The sequence below is a fragment of the Notechis scutatus genome, chromosome 5 (assembly GCF_049901735.1).
Source record: "Notechis scutatus isolate UNSWTSFEM ecotype Mainland chromosome 5, rNotScu1.2, whole genome shotgun sequence".
Lineage (NCBI taxonomy): Eukaryota > Metazoa > Chordata > Lepidosauria > Squamata > Elapidae > Notechis > Notechis scutatus.
In genome coordinates, this window is record NC_142013.1 from 39,050,314 (window position 1) to 39,067,897 (window position 17,584).

The 17,584-nt window shown below is 34.3% G+C and overlaps 1 protein-coding gene across 2 annotated transcripts; it reads right to left on the minus strand.

Annotated features, from left to right (window-relative positions):
- Positions 1 to 961: 961 nt before the first annotated feature.
- On the minus strand, positions 962 to 16,940 carry MAEL (maelstrom spermatogenic transposon silencer). Of its 2 annotated transcripts, XM_026664055.2 has the most exons (12): positions 16,725 to 16,940; positions 15,489 to 15,572; positions 13,588 to 13,678; positions 12,748 to 12,903; positions 12,261 to 12,302; positions 11,494 to 11,621; positions 10,571 to 10,625; positions 10,341 to 10,482; positions 7,766 to 7,828; positions 4,680 to 4,812; positions 2,943 to 3,021; positions 962 to 1,696 (listed from the first exon to the last, which is right to left on the minus strand). In XM_026664055.2, exons 1-12 carry the CDS (start codon positions 16,854 to 16,856, stop codon positions 1,605 to 1,607), a joined length of 1,197 nt encoding a protein of 398 aa, XP_026519840.1. In that variant the 5' UTR covers positions 16,857 to 16,940; the 3' UTR covers positions 962 to 1,604. The 2 variants fall into 2 exon arrangements, with proteins under 2 accessions (XP_026519840.1, XP_087822705.1); XM_087966579.1 differs by lacking the exon at positions 15,489 to 15,572.
- Between the last annotated feature and the right edge of the window lie 644 nt (positions 16,941 to 17,584).

Sequence of the window (17,584 nt, forward strand, 5' to 3'; positions counted from 1 at the left end):
CCTTGTTCTGAAAAGCCCAACTACTTCAGTTGCATACTGTATTTTTGCAATTGAAAAAAATGCTGAAAAATTATCTCATGTATAGAATCAACCATTCATTTTGTTCTGTTGTGTGCATAGCAAAGCTTAATAAAGAACACCTCCTTGCTAGGGATCCAAATTCTAAAAAAGTCAGTTAATGTAAAAAAATACTGTATTATGATTGGTATTAATTCAATATGATTGGAATTTCTGTTATATAAGTGTTTCATTCCTGACAGCTGCACATCCTCTTGAGAATTCCTTGAAATGACAGTTCCAGACAATTTATTCAGATGACTGGATTCAATGGAAAATATATTTTATCATTAGCTCCCAAAGCAACATATAATGTATCTCACCCATGTATTTTATCATTTGTACCTAAGAATGCTCGTTAAAATACAAATTTAATTTAGACCAATGCATTAGAACTCGAGAGGTGCCCACAACTTAGTACAAGACAGGGAGCCTAGGTAAATGTTTTAAATAAATAAATACACTTCTAATATAACAGGGACTGTGTGAATTTTAAACTATAGTAAGTATAAGTTTGATTTTATACAATCTTATTTAAAAAATAGCATTGGAACCAAATGACAAAATGTAAAATGTGTTAGTATGTTGTGTTTTACTTGCTAAATAGAAGTAAAGGGATAATTTGGATGGGGGACACAGGTAAGTGATCCCTTTGGAGAGTTGTTCGTAGGCCTATCATACTCAATATACAAATTATTTTTCTTTTCTGAAACTTCTATTTGTGCATAGAACAATGATGCAATTTTCATACCTCACTCACATAAAGCACTGTCAGTTCAGGCAATATGAGTGCAACGTGTCTCTACAGCAGTGTTATCTACATTTGCTTTCATATTCTTTTATGTTACATTTTGCAATTTCCCATTCCTATATGGCAGACTTTGGGCACAAAAAATTTCACACAAAAATTAGAACAGCAGTTTAATATTGGTTTAAGAAAGATTGATATAACATGGTTTTGATTTATAAGTATCCTGAAAGAAAGTAACACTGTGAACATCAGGAATATATAATCTTAAAGAATAAATAATCTTTATTGCCTTGTTACGGCATTTTCAGAATAGCAGAGTAACTTCTACTCTGATTTTTCAATTGTCTAATTCCTGGGTACTGTAAGAATTTGTAACCGACTGCACAAAACCTAAACAACAGCCATTTGATATTAATTTATGAAAAATTGTCTTATTGCTAAAGATTTCTTATGCCATATAAAAAACAAAATTAACTTTAGTGGAAAAGCAAAAAAGATGGCTAATCTTTGTACTCTGAGTAATGTACTATAGGCTTTAGCAATCAAAGCATTGCTTGAAAAATTAGTCTTACTGATTTCACTATGCAGTCTCCTCTATTTTTCATTAAACATTCCTAATCGGAGAAATACACAGCTTGCCTTACAGCACCCAAACATGTTACTTTAAGAACAAAATTTTCCTAAATGATTTTTTCCCCAAAAAATATAACATATATAGCAGATAAATGTAAATTAATTACCTAATGATAATTATAATCACATATACAGAAGAAATCAAATGCTTCTAAATGTTGGACTACTTGAAGGTGCTTTCCAAAAACTGTGCGATTCCTCTTCCACTTCTAGGGATGGGTGAATGCATCGTTTTCACTCCTGAGGGAATTACACCTTTAAAAAATGCAGTACTGTCAATATATAAGCTACATTGCCTTACACCAAGGGTGTCAAACTCACGTCATCACAACAGCATCACATGATGTATCGGGACATTTTTCCTCTTCACTAAACTGGGTTTGGGTGTGGCCAGCATGACACATATGGCCCATGGGCCAGGAGTTTGACAGCTCTGCTTTACATAGAATTACAAAGAACTTACACAAATTTAACATGCATACATAGTCCATATATTCATCCATCACAATTGAAAATAAGTATGCATAGGAAATAAAAAACTTTAGCAGATAGGGAATGGGATATTATTTTTTTTCAAAATGGGAAGATAGGAAAGATACACTGACATTGAGTTCAATTCTTGTGATGATATGGACATAACCATTATGTTTTCTTGGGAATGGCTTGCCACTGGCTTCTTCTAGAATGAGTTGTGATTTCCTAACTTAGCTATCTGACTTGTGTTTCCAATAGTTTCCTATCCAAGTACTACACAAGTCTGACCCATTTAATTTCCCAGCAGAGACAAAACTGGCTAAGTGCTATCTTGAAGCCAAAGCTAATATAACTACTTCAAACAGAGCCATATTTAGAATTATTAGGAATTATTGTAATGTTTGTATTTGTTCAAGAAGTAGCAAGCTTAGCTGAGGTGCCAATAAATATAATTGGTCAACAATACAATATACTTATTTGTGATTTGAGTACAGCTAGTCTTCCTTCCCAAACCTGGGAATGGAGGGGAGAAGATAGCTTCTCAGATTTCTCTGAAAATGCAGCTATTATGGTAATGCCAAAGAATAAAGCAGGAAGCAGTTTACTTTATTTAACACCTTTTGCCAGAACAGTATCATCAGCTAGCTTGAGAAAGGTCAACTGCTTACATTTTTTTCCAAAGAAAAAGACTAGAAATGCACAGCCTATACCTCCTCAAAACCATTTGTCTGACCTTCCAAAAATTTACAACCATAATACATGATTTAAATAATGTTAAATAGTTAAATAATTATCAGGAATTAACTATAATTTAATTTAGTTATTTTTCAACTTTTGACAACTAGAATAATTTTATTGTTTGTATTAACCCTGCCCAATTTAAGTGTGGTTTTAGTAGATAAGCTTATTAAGATCTGACACACGTAAGGATATACTTCAATACTTTTATTAGATTTCAACCAGTATTATTTTTTAAGAATAGTATGTTATCCTCATATTTGAACTTGCAAAATAAATCTCTACTTACCACTACAAGGTGTGGCACCATGATCCTTATTAAGAGATCTAAAATAACTATCATTTCCAGTGCTTTCGATTTTCCCTTTCTGCAATTCAAACACAAGATTACCAATATAGGTCTTCAAGGTATTTTTGCAAAGAAAGACAAAGTGGATTTAATAGTTAAGAAACTTCAGTGTGCCAACAACCAAAACTATTAACCTACTTTTGAACTTATATCTTGAAATGCAAATTATACAAAACAACTTATTGTACTATTAGTAGTAAAACATTTTGAAATAATTAAAAATAGAAACATAAATAACGTATCTTCAAATGCTAAAACTCATCAAAGAGTCTACAAAATATAGAATACCAGAGTTCATGAAACTTTAAACTTTCAATATTGTGAAATAATAGTCACTTGTCCGTTGACCATTTTTTTCAAATTTGAAAGGTTCATTTTTTTGAAAGGTTCCAACATTTTTTATGGTGAACTTCAGTCAAGTTTCAATGTTGCTAATGAGTGATGGCTTCTGCCTTGCTATTTTCCCATGAATCCTATTTTTATCCAGTAGTTTACAGAGAAAGGAGTGATGACACAGAATTTACCCAAGATAAGACGCCTGGAGTTCCCTGGATATTTTTCGGAGGTTTTCTATTACTTACTGGACAATTTTAAGCAGCACTCATAAAGTTATATTACAGGATAACCATTCTTAAGAAGACTGTATTATTGGCCCAAATAATCTCCATTTCAAAATGGTATGTTAAGTAATTAGAGAATATCTGCAACCAAACAACCAAGCACACAGAACACTAAGAACTCAACACTTCAATCCAGAGTTACATATAATCTAGTAAAATTATATTTCTGACTAAGGATTGAAGAATTGCAGATCTTTAGGAATAGTTTTGTAACTTTTCTATACAACATTGTCTCAAGCCCACCCCAGTTGAAGAGGTCTGCTACAGATCCTGTCCGCTAAGGAACTGAAGATGGGACCAAGAAGAAGAATCATTTGGCCCTAGCAGATCATTCTACCATGATGGGTGAGAACTGCTCCCTCCCATTTGGCCTTCCAGAAGTATATCAAAATTTGGTCTTGCTGGTTGGCCTCTTGGCTCTTGTTCATTTTAACTATTTTTCACTTGTTTGTATAAGTTATTCTGACCAGTCACCTTGTAGTGGAAATGTGTGGCATAGATATTTAATAAATAAAATAAATTTAAAAAATCAATAAATTTAGTGGAGAACTTCAGATTATCTCTCTTGTAAATAATGTGCTTCTGGAATCTCCTAGTTAACAACTTCACTGTAAGTAGGCAAAGGAAATAAAGTTATGATATTCATAAAGGACATAGTTGTCACAAATTAGTCCTGATTGTTTAATGAAGTGTTCACAAAACTGGCCATAGTTATTGTTTTAAATGAATTGCCTGAACAGGGGAGATACTGGATTATTTTATGAAATAAATGAAAGAACCAAACTTTGATATTATTTGTTCATCTAGTCTCCCTTTATATATTAGCAGGACCCATATGAAGTGCTGAAAACTTCCTATGGAAAACATGGAAGAAATTGCAAAATTTCTAAGGGAGAAAATACCTAGCTGAAGACCTTACGGCACCACCTTAAAGCATAATCTCAACAATCACATTCTTTCTCATTCTCTCTCTTTCTCTCTCTCTCACACACACATCACATGTTCCAATAAAATAAGCAGTATAACAGAAGAAAAACAGTTAAATTAGAAAACTAACCTGGAAGCGTCTAGCATCCAGCACTATCATTTTAGGATTTGTTGTACTCTTGCAGTTCTTCTCAGTTAGTGGTAAATGAGAGGCAGTTAAATGGATTTCATACATATTTGCTAAAGAATTGCTGATGCAGTATCTAAATTGAATAGCAAAAGCACATATTGAGACAAACTGTGTAACTGTCATAGCTGAAGAGAAATTCACATGTATTTAATATAAGTATTTAATATATTGTATTAAATACATGTGGATTTACATGTACCAAGATGGCATCTAACTGGAAATAAATCGAAGTAATTTTGTCTGTGTGGTCTGCAAAACATTTTATCAAAATCTGCTCTAAGGATTTGAGAGCAACGAGAAATCAAATTCCATCACTAGAAATGATTCACTGAATCATTGGTTTTATTTAGATTAACTTAAAATATATTCTTTTTTTTAATAAAAAATTTATTTGGGTTTTCACAAAACACAATACAAGTAAAATTTCTTTTTTTGAGAATAGCATGGTCCCGAGTTATCACTTCTCCATACAGTCACAAATTCAATTCCATATTCATCTTTGTGTTCTATTTCATATCTTATTACTATTTTAACATTTTCTCAATAATTTTCCCTTCCCTTAATTTTCTCAATCTTGCTTTTAATTATCTCATTCCTTTCTAAATTCAATTATATATATCTTTTTCTAAGTTTCAATATCTTTCTAATCATTATATTTATACTTTTGTCTGTCTTGTTTCAATTTCATATTTTCTTTTCTCATTAAACAAAATTTTCCCCTGTAGTTACTGATTGGAGTATGACACCTTTGCATCTTTTAATTTGTATCCATTCAACTCTTATTTAAACTTCAATTTATGCCTTTACAATTATAACATTCAATATAACACATAGCTTCCAGTCGAATTCTGCTTGGTACATTCTTAAAATACGCACTAAGTTCTTAAAGAGAAAATATATATATAACAATAATAAATAAAATACTTATTCTATTCCAATTTAGCTCTATCATTAGTGTTAGTTATAATCTTTAACATCTTTAACATTTCTATTCAATAGGATATCATACGTCTAGGAACACTTCCATAATTTTTTCATATTTCTTTCATATTCCTCTTCCCTTAAATTTTTATAACACATTAATAATTAAAATGTTCCCCTCCTTTCCTAATTTCATTCTCTCATTCTCTTTATTTCATTTATTTATTAAACATTCCATTCCATTACAATTAGTATTTTATCTTTCATTTTAATCACACTTGTTTCGTATTTTCAAAGTTCATTTCTATTTCTAATATAACAATACTATCTTATGTACCCTTGCAGAATCCCCCTTTTTAAATTTTCACCCATTATCTCTGTGTCTTCTAAATAGGCTTATACCCTTAATCCTTGTACGTTTTCCCTGTTTCTGTCCTTTATAATTTCTTTTCCTTTCCCTCTTCCCCCTCTTCTTCTCCCTTCCCTTTTTGACCCCTTCTCTCTCTAATTCTGATTCTCTCTTCTGTAATCCTCTCTTTTGTTTCTTCCTAATATTGTAATTACTTTTCAAACTATTCTTTTTTGGGGTTGTTTTTTCAAATCTTAAATTTTTCACTCTCTTTCCCCCCTTTCCTTTCTTTTCCCTGCATAGAAATACTTGGTCATTGAAGATGGCTTCTTCTTTGTTCCGCCCTTCTTGTTCAACAGGCATTTCTTGTTGTTTCTCATAGTTCAGGATCTCCATATCCAAAAATTAAAATACGAAGCCAAAAGAACCTTTTCCTTCTTGTGCATCTTAAGTTCCATTCTCAATTCTTCCAAGAGTGATACCATTTTAAAAACTTTTAAACAACCACCCGAATAATTTTAGTCCTTTAGATCCAATAGCCAAAAATCCAAAAATCACCAAGTAATCCAAATAATCCAAAGCTATTTCTTCTTGCTTCTTTTTTCCACTTTCTCTTCCTGGGGTTCTCTTATTTTGTTACAAAGTTTCAGTTAAAATGTATCTTTTAGGAATCTTGTTAAAGTTTCACTGTTAACTTCTTTCACTTCCAGGTGGTCTCCTCCATTTTTCCAGATCCCACCCTTTTTTTCCCTTCTTTTAAAAGTGTTTGAGAATCCAGAAATCTTTATTATCCCTTTGACATTTTATTTTCAGCTTAAATGCCTGTTAATGTCAAAGTGGATTTTTGCCAATTTCTTGCTTAAATCTCTTAGTTGTCAATATAGGGAAGAAAAGAAAAAAAAACCCAAATATTTTCCCTTCCCTCTCTCATTCGCCGCTTCAAAGTCTTCTTTGGGAGCAATGTTATTCTTTATAATTCAAATTCCAGGGTATCTTATATTGTTGCTTTTTCAGTTCGACCTGGTCAGCCAAAACTTTCTCTTATCTTCCTCCTGCACATTCTTTTCTGGTCGAGTTCTTCTTTGAGGTGGCCATTTCTGACCACCGCTGCAACCGCCTTCGGGAAAGGGAATAATGGCCAGCTGGGGAGGAGAGATAAGACTCTCCTCGACCCTGCTGGCAGTCTCCCTCCTCTTCACCACCTATATAGGGTGGCTTAGCCCTGAAACCAGACGGCTCAGGGCGCTCCAGCGGCGAGCACAGATCAAAACCGAGCACAATCACGGATTTTTGGTCTGTCGCCGAAGAAGCTCAAACTGGAAGCCCCTTAAAATATATTCTTACTAAATCACCAATATAAAAATAGCAGAACCTTAAGACGATTGGTGATTGTCACAAGAATCCACAAATTATTTGCAAAATAAAACCCCAGACACCACGCAGCTAATATGCCTTTCCAAAAGTTGTTTTTTCTTCTTCCTCCATTCAATTGTGTCCGATTATTAGAGACTGCCTGGATAAGTCCCTGCACTTTTCTTGGCAAGATTTTTCAGATATGGTTTACCATTGCTTTCCTCCAAGGGCTGAAACAATGTGATTGGTCCAAGGTCACCAGTTACTTTGTGTGTAAGGTAGCACTAGAATACACAATCATTCAGTTTCTAGTTTGTTTCCTTAACCAGTATATTGAACAGCTTTTTATTTTTAACCAAAGTGCAAAAGCTTTATAGAAAGTAAAATGAAAATGTATACTTACGCAATTTTCTTACATGTAGCAAGAGCACAGAATACAATATCATTTTTTTCATGCCACTCACATCTAAATAGAAACCATATTTTCATAATGAATACAGAATTTCAAATACACATTGCATCAATAAGACAGAATTTGGAATACTAATTAATATTGTTGAGCTAATGCATAGGTATCAACACGTTTTCAGTACAAGGTGATCTTGCAATTTTCTATTTACATAGTTCAAGATTTTTAAACATTTTCAGAAGTATCTCAAAAGTCTAAGTCTTTAAGATGCCAGAAGACTAAAATCAAATCTACTTTGGTTAATCACAATGTTTTATGCATTAAAACATAAAACTTGCTAAAAAAAGTAAATGTAAAATATACATGGATATTTTACACACACACAATATCTAAGTATTATAGTTCTGTTGAAAAAAAATAACTAAAACAACTCTCACTGTAATTATTAGTGGTTCACTCTGTGTATAACACTTTTCAGCAGATTAAAACATTATACTTTTCGTTTTGACTATTTTGTGAAATCCCTTAAACCACTCCTTTCCAAACTTTTTCTTTCATTATCCAAACTCAGTTATCAGAAAGTTCTAACACACATCAAAAACTGATACTTTCTCTGAGCATTCATAACTTTGAACAGTTGTTAAATGAATGGTTGTTAATTTGATAATCTGAACCATTAAAAACAATATTGCTGAATGATCTTTACATTATTTCAACAAATCACCATTGACAATTTCATTGATTTTCATCTTAATAGGAATACTTTAGGAGAATTTTCTAATATATTTTAGTGAAGTTGTAATCATTACATCAAGTTAAATATGCCTGTTATGATGGGTAATAGGTTATTGCTACCTAAAGGAAAACTATTTTGGGGGTAATTTCCCTAGATTTCGGAAGCACTGTCTTAAGCAGAGACCACTGTGTGCTTTTGCCCAGAGAAATTTAGGTCATGTACTTTACTACGAGACTTTTTTACCCAATTCCAATCATGAATACAGGTAATTCTTGGATTACAACTTCTGTCACTAAGTGAAGCAGTTAAGTAAAACATCACAAGAGTAATATATTTAGTAACAGCAGTCCTGGATATGGTTGTTAGGCAAGGATCTCACGCTTTTCCTGCCCTACATGGACTGCAGCTCCATTTCTACTTTTCCACCAACCTATCTTCTTTTCCATCTCTGTCATTTTTTAGTCTTTAAGCCATAGTGGTGCAGTGGTTAGAATGAAGTACTTCTGGCTACTTCTGCTGACTGCAATTTGGCAGTTAAAATCTCACCAGGCTCAAGATTCACTCAGCCTTCCATCCTTCGGATGTGGGTAAAATGAGGTCCCAAATTATTGGGGGCAACATGCTGACTCCGTAAATCGCTTAGAGAGAGATGTAAAGCACTGTATATACTTGAGCCTAAGTGCTATTGCTATTAAACATTTTGTTAGATCATAGAATAAAATACAAAAATATATGATGGATAAGATGGTAGGCACAGCATTATGCCACCTACCTGCTTCTGCTCTTCCCCATCGCTAAACTAACCTTGGTCTACTTTGCCCCCACTGGATTCTGCCGGCTTCCACAGGGTGGACAGGGACTCTGTTGGCACTGGATTCATTTCCCCCACACCCCGTCACCTTGGCTGCAAGGCTCCCGGTAGGCCTGCCAGATGTCAGCAATCTCAACCAATCACTAGCCTAGAGGCTCTACATGCTCTGCACAAAGTTCTACTGCTGCCCTGCACAAAAGAGGAAGCTATCTAGAGAGATCTCTCTGGATCCCACTGCACACCAGGACACTGCAAGTTCTCTGCTGGCCTGGATGATCCTTCCACCGGATAGCAAAGAGGGGGTATTTTTGCAAGTCCTACAACTGCTGAAGCAGGATAAATCCACCAGGATCTGGCAGCTAGGGAGGCACTGCAGAGCATGACTGACAGAGGCCCCATGCAGATTTTGGTTGGTGTTGGTGAATCCAGCAAAGGAGAGGCAAAGCAAAGACAACAACTAAGGTCAGCTGGAGACAGAGGGGATGGCAGCAGAGAGGGCAACATCATAAAGCAATGGCTCCATCTCAGTTGTGCTATATAGGGCAGCCAGAAAAAAAGAAAGAGATATTGAGGCGTGATAGGTAGGAGGGTGGAACTGAAGTGGGCAGGAAAGAAGGAAATGAATGCAGGGTACTGCAATAGTTACAAATGCATGCTGGTCGCCAACCAATTATCACATGTCAGTGTAGCATCTTCGGGAATATTAACCATCAAGTATCAATTCAATTACTTGAAGCAAGATTTTTTTTCCTCCTCATAGGAATTATGCATCCCTTCATAATTTTAAAAGCACTATATTCCCATGCTAATGGTTTTGTATATTCTGAGAGTTTCAGGATACAAACTGAAGTAATTATTTCTATGAACATTATGCAGTAAGATAAAAAAAACATCAAAACCATATTAAGTGTAATTTTGAAAAAAAGTGTTATTTATAGTAGATAAAACATTGCAAAACAGAGATGTACAAGTTTATGGCTCTTTCGGAATGTAGAAAGAAAAAGGGAGATTACAAAATATACCTAGTATTTCCTGAGTAATCCCACATGGAAGCATCCAGTGTATTACACACCCAAGTTTTAGAAGGTTCTTTTTGAAGTTTTTTATAATACAGCTCCACAACAAGATCCTCCACATTTAAAAGCTTTAGATGATTGACTCTGCCTATTAGGAAAATAAGTTTCAACATCAAGAATATTACAAAACATTTGTGAACAATATTTTCTCTATTATAAAGGTAACAGTTTCTTACCTGTTTCTTTAGCCATATATTTTAGGCACCAGTTTACTCTGAAGTGATCATCAGACTACAAAAATAAATATTTTGAATTAAATATTTATTTATTCAGTACATAGATACTGAAGAGAAACAGAAGAACTTGCTTTCTCTTAAAATGTCTTAAATATATATTAAGGCTCTAATTTATTTAATTAGATCACATTAATAATATTAATTAAAATGTCATTTGATGCATTCTGATCAACAGGCCCAAAATCTCCAAACAGCAATACAAATAATTATGTACAATATAAAATTTATAAACTACCAATGGATTGCTTAAACTAAGTGTTCAAAATCATGGAATGTTATTAAAATGATTGCCGTCCTATACCTTCATCAACTCATTTTAAACAAAATTTAATTATTTTTGCCTCTTTGAAAATTTTGTAATTTTAACTTAACATTTCAATTTTTATATAGTTTTATATTTTGATTCTTTATTGTACACTGCCCAGGGTCCCTCTTTGAGGAAGATGGGCAATTCAGTAATGTAAAATATAAGCAGACAGACAAATAGATACCGGTACGTGAACTTAAGTAGAAATGATTTTGATACCTACGTGAGTCTTTTAATAATAGTGGGTCAAATATTGGAAATGTAGTGTTCAAAATTTGACCTTGGTTTACATGAGGCTAGCTAGACTTAGAATACTTTAATAATGGTAGAAACATTAGACACCTACTCTTAAATGTTTGAGGAACAAGATAGCCAAGAACTTTTTTTAACACTGAAGGCTTGGATTAGATGAATAACTGATCAAATGCTTTTAAATTAATAAATGTAAGTGAAAAAGGCTTTATCCCTGTAGCTGAATTCATCTATGTGAAAACACATTTGGATGGATATTCTTATTCAATTATTTCTCAGAAATTTGAATGTCAAGTCAATGTACCTTACAATATACAGATGGCCAGTTGCCCCTTTGTGGTTTGATGAACTCATACAGGTCATGCAACACAACTGAGTAACTTGCAGTTGCAGTATCAAAACCAGTTATGGGAATTTTATGGGTAGCATCACCTAAGGGAACATTTGAAATATTTTAAGATGCAAAGTATCATTCATACATATTCTAATATTAACTATACTTATAGATTGCAAGATCTATATATTAGTTCTATGATGAAAACTCAAATATCTTAATTTAATTATTAAAATATTCAATAAGAACAAAACTAGTCGCATAAATAAGTAAAAATGTTTATCTTAAATATAAAATAAAATGTTCCAATATAAGGCATCTTTTTGAAATAAGAATTTTCCAAAAGTTGAAATCTGCTATATTATTATATTTGATTTAAAGTACTATCTACAAACACTGTTTGCTTTATCATTCAGGGGAAAATTCTAGCTTCTAGAAAATTGTACTGAAAAATGTAATATGCAATGTTCAATAAAGTCTGTAGATTAGATGATACAATAGATATGCCACAATAAGAGCTAAAAAAAACCTACATGAAAGTTTTAAAAATGGTATATAATTGTGAGGTTGCTGAAGTTTCTTAACAATATCATGCTACACAGAATAAGTTATACAAATAAAAGCAAATGTTTCAGAAAATCTAATATAATACCCAACTGTATTGAAGAAAAAAATGAATAAAAATTTACTCAAATTTATTGAGTATATATTTGTTTCAGCTTTTATGCACTACTCACCTGCAGCCTGGCAATGAAACCGAAATCCCCGTGGTACTTCTCCTACCAAAAATCAAACAAAATACATTGACTTTATGTGATGCTAAATTGTTTTATGAATACCTATAATTTACTGTCCTATTGTCCTTCAGTCAGTGCCATTGTTAACTTCTTACGGCAGCTGAATGAGAGCTACCTGTACTTCTCTTTCAAGACATTAGCCAAATTTGACAGATAAAAAAAATTAAGATCATAGGAAGTTTGCACTGTCAAAACATTTTTTTCTTGGAGATGTAATGTTTATTTGATCATGATCGATTCATCGCTAATAATATTGTCAAACCATTTGGGCCATTAGAATTTTTATTTTTTCAGTATGCCGGAATCATTAAACCAGATTGCTTGAACAAACTGAAACCTACTTTTTTTACAATAGGCCTGAACCTCTATGCCCCTTCTATTTTCAGACAAATCAGAACAAATTCATTCTCCCTTTTCCAACACTCACCAGGATTTATAAAATGATGAAATTCTGCAATTATACCATCCGTAAGTGAATATTTGATACACCCAATTTCACAAGGGAGGAAACGCTGATTGCAGTGAGGGGGCAACACTCCATGACTGAAGATATTCAGAAAGTAGAATGAAGTTTCGAGCACAACTATAAAAATGATTTGAACCAAATTACCAATAGATTTTATAATGTGATTAATATTTAATACAAATAAACAAAATATTTCAGTATACTTAAAAGCTTTTAAAATACTTGATATAGAATTTTAGCTTTCCCACTAGAAAACTGAATATTGTCTGCGTTTCATTGACTAAAATCCTAGTTTATTGACCTAGCTATTCAAGTTACTTTTCATATTGTTTCTCAATCTCTGTCCTTCTATAAAAATTCTTGAAACATTTGTTAAAATAAAAGAATGCAAAGCCACAAATAATATGAAATGATTTATAATTAAAAATAGGTCATGGATTTAATCTGTCAACTCATGTAAATAAGGATTAAGCAGTTACCAATCAATGTAAACAAAAAGTCAAATAACTTATTTCAATACTAATTACCATTTGTTCGAACTCATTTAGTAGCAATTATCCCATCAGCTCAATAGCTTTACTTGACCTATCCTATAATCAGGCCTTTTTTATTCTAAGCATGCTACTACATTTCTTGGACACTACTAAGGCCTTACTTTATATACATTTCATTATTGTACTTTTTCCTACTGTTTCCTTGGAACCCTCCTGATACATATATCATCTTCCAATTCCTACCTGATTCACAAAACATTTAAGCTAAACTAGTCAAGAAATGGATTATCTTTAAACTATACATTACCTTGTTCATTCTTAAATGGGCTTGTAAGGTTTGTAACAGGAATCATATCCTGAGTTTGAGTAGGAAACGGTACTAAAACTTCTCTACGTGGCTAAAAAAAAAAATATCATTCAATATTTACCAAATAAAGAAAAAACTTATATAAAAACATTTGTTCAGCGATGGTTCAAACTTATGATAGCACCAAATGAAGGTATGTATGACCTCTGCCTGAATTTCACAGCTGATACAACACCCTCACGGTCACATGAACAAAATCTAGGTGTTTGGCAACTGATCCATCCTTAGGACAGACTGCAGACTATCTTCCTTCATCCTGCCTTGGGTCTGTTTCCTACACTGTTGAATCTCACCTTCCTCCCCACCATGACTTGGCACTTATTTTTTTCCTGTAAAATTCCTTCAGGAAGCAGCTGATGCATTGTGTGGTCTTCTTACATGGAGGCTGTTTGATGCCATCCCAGAAGATGGCACCATTTTGGGAATTTAGGAGATTGGCTTCAGAATGAGAAGCTGACTGCTCCATTCCTTAGCCTCCTTATATAGTACAGAGGCCATGAGGCACAGTCTAGAAATGGGCACAATTTTGGAGTGACCATTATTCATTGCAGCTCAATCGAGCAAGGTGGGAAGGCCTGTGTGGATTGAATGGGGTAGGAAAGCAGGCCCAAGGTAAGCAGAGCATGAGTGACTTGGGATGAGTGAGGCCCTAGGAGGCAACATATGATCCAGGGTAGTACAATGGGATACTGGATTAGGCCTCTGCCACCAGAGGCATCACATGCTCCTATTAGCAGTCCACATGTTCGCTTAATAACCACAAGGAGAGCAGGAACTAGAATCATTAAGTGAGGTGACCACATGGGCACCAGATTTAACAATCCTCATGACTTTTGACTGTTAACAGGCAGGCTCTGTTATGGTCAAGAACTATGGGTACATGTAATTGACATTCATGGGAATGAGTATCTATCTATCTATCTATCTATCTATCTATCTATCTATCTATCTATCTATCTATCTATCTATCTACCTACCTACCTACCTACCTACCTACCTACCTACCTACCTATGTGTCTGTGTGCGCATGTGTATATATACAGATAGTAGCAGCATTACTGAATTTATTATATGTATATCCGCTTATAATATCTTCATGCAGCACAGCCAATACTCATCAAGAATGCTGGGCATTCTTAAAATAAATTAAGTTTCCAGAAACAGTGCTTTAAGCTACATATCCTATGCTATCAGAATAATAGCCATGCCATTTTCCTTTCCTCAGTTGAACAAAGTCTTTAGGAATGGGAAGACAGTAACATCTCTACTTTTTTTCTTCTATTCTTGTAGGTCTGAATATCCTCGCAGACCTAGAAGTAATTATAGCACACATTTCCAAATATTACTGTACTAGTAACCTTGCTATGTAAACTTCCCTTCTATTTTTAAAATAGTAAGGGAAAAATGCAATGTATAAATATGACATTAAGGCTCTAATAATGTAGAAGGTGAAAAGAAGAAAATTATAAGCAGCAAGGTGTATGGACTCCATTACAGTGGCAATAGATGAATTATTTGGGAGACTTGAAAAAAGGTTATGGATAGATTATCATAGAGAAAATTTACGTGGTTTCAGGCATCAATTTGATAGCACATAATCATAGGCTGCTAAATAATCAATCTCTGTAGCTATCTTCATACTTTTATAAGATTTAATCTACTATTTGAGATTAATCTAGACAATCTGCTCTCCATTATAAACATGGGAAAAGTACAGAATCCATCAGTACTTTTCTCTACATACCTATGGGTAATTGTTATTACTTATTCCCCAATTTAAACTCAATTGTGCTTGAAAATAATCATATTTACAGGCTTTAAATACTTCATTCTTCATTTACCTTTTCTGCTACTACTTCTGACTTGGTAGCTTTCCACCGACGAGCCATTTCTGCATATCTTTCTTTTTGCTCTTCATTAAGTAGCTTAGGAGTAAAAACAATTACATAAATCTTTGCATAATTTTCTCAATGTTTTCTGCCAAATCATCCACTGACTTAATCCAACAGGTTGCTTTTTGGCAATATTCATTTGGGAAAGTCAAACATGGTAATTCACTGTAGTCAAATGTTAGAGTAGGTTTAATAACTTCAATATGGTGCTCTTTCTCAAGTGTTATGTAACAGATCAATGCATCTTATTCTGAATAAATACTGTCAGTGGAAAGCTGAAACATCATTCTAACTATAGTTATTTTAAAAGTAATGTATCTTGTTTTTAGAACCAAAACTGAGGTAGGAAACAATTTATGTACAGTAGTTAGTGCTGCCTAGAAATACAAAACCAGTTTTTGTCTCTCCTTGGGCATGAAAGCTCTCAGGATAGTTTCTTTGGGGAAAATAGGAAGGAGTATTAGGTTTGTTTGCTGCCTAGAGCTTCTTATAAAATGAGGGCAGGATAAAAATCTAATAAAATAAAATTCTATTTTATAATAGTGTAATTGCTATCACTAACATTAAAATTCTAACAATGGAGAAATATTTGGGAAGCAAATCTTGCTTAGGTTGCAAAACAATTTTGCCAGTCCCATCGGTATGTCTAAATGCCAGGAAATTAGTGCTTGGAAATATCTCCACATATCAGTTCTGATATAAACAGTTTAAGCACTGTCCAGATTTTGCAGCTTTCTTCAGCAAGGTTTGGAAAGCAGTAAAGAATATACATGTGTTAAATTCAGGAAGAAAGCCATTTTTAGAGAATGAGCACAAAGCCCCAATTTCAGAAAGGTTTTGTAACTATGGCTACCAGATCTCAGCAGCAAAAGAATCTAAAATAAACTGACATCAACTACCGGCCTGATTTTTGCCGTCCGCATCGGGCGGCCTTTATTATGTCTTAATTCTGCAACCTCCATTGCCTCACTTTAAAGCGTCTTCTGGTCTTATCCGAAGAAGTAATGGCTACATAAAGGTTTCTTAGTATTATACTACGAAGGGTCGGACTACGTTATAAGAAGCTATAAATAACGAGTAGGGGAATATCAGGTCAGGTCCCTTGCAAGTTGAGGGGTGGCTAGTCCTAGGATTTTCTTTTCAGGTCCCAAGACCGACAGAGAAGGCGCGGCCACGCTCCCTCACCGCCCAGGCATCGGAACAATACGGGATGGCGTTAGCGACGTTGGTCACAGCCAGGCCCTGCTGCTTCAGTTCCGGCAGTTTCTCCAGCGTGAAGAAATAATAGGCATTGCGCGATCCTCTGCAGTTCGCCATTTCACACCACGCCTGCGGGGAAAATCAGCGGGCAAAGAAGGGGCTGGTCTCCTTTTTAAAGGAAAAAATGGCCAATCCTGTGCCGCCTTTCGGTGTTCTGAGTCAGCACGTGGCTAACGAGAAAGAAAAAGCGGGGCCGCAGGAGTTCGTAGGTCGCCTTGACCTGCGGCGGCTGATTTTACTCTCTTTCAATCTAGGCTCTTCCAAATTCCCCCTGATCGTCGTTTAAGGCTTCCGTATCTGGGTTACAAAAGTCGGGTCGGTCACTAGACGGCAGGAAAGAGATCGAATTTTTATAACCGAAGTATTGTAGCTCTTAACAACAACAACAACTCTCACAACTTCCCCATCGTCCAGTCAGAGCTGAAGAAGCCCTTTCAAAGAAAATCAAGAAAGTCCAGTTGTCTCTTGAAAAGAAAAGGAAAGAAAAGGGGGTGGGGGAAGCACCTGGATGATTGAGAATCTCCATAGACTTACCAGAATTCAGTTTTGAGTTCTGGCCCAATGTCTAAGGTGTTGGGGAAAAAGTGATTATTTATTTGGTTATTCAAAAATGGGTGAGAAAACAACCATGGTGAAACAAATATTCCTAAGAGGGATAGATTGCTCAGTGCTTTGAATTAAAAGCAAAAAAAAAAAAAGGAGTATATTTAATGCGAACAAAAAGGAAAGGACCAAGGTATCAAATCTTTTCAAATATTTGGTTTTTTTTATCCTGGTATTTATGT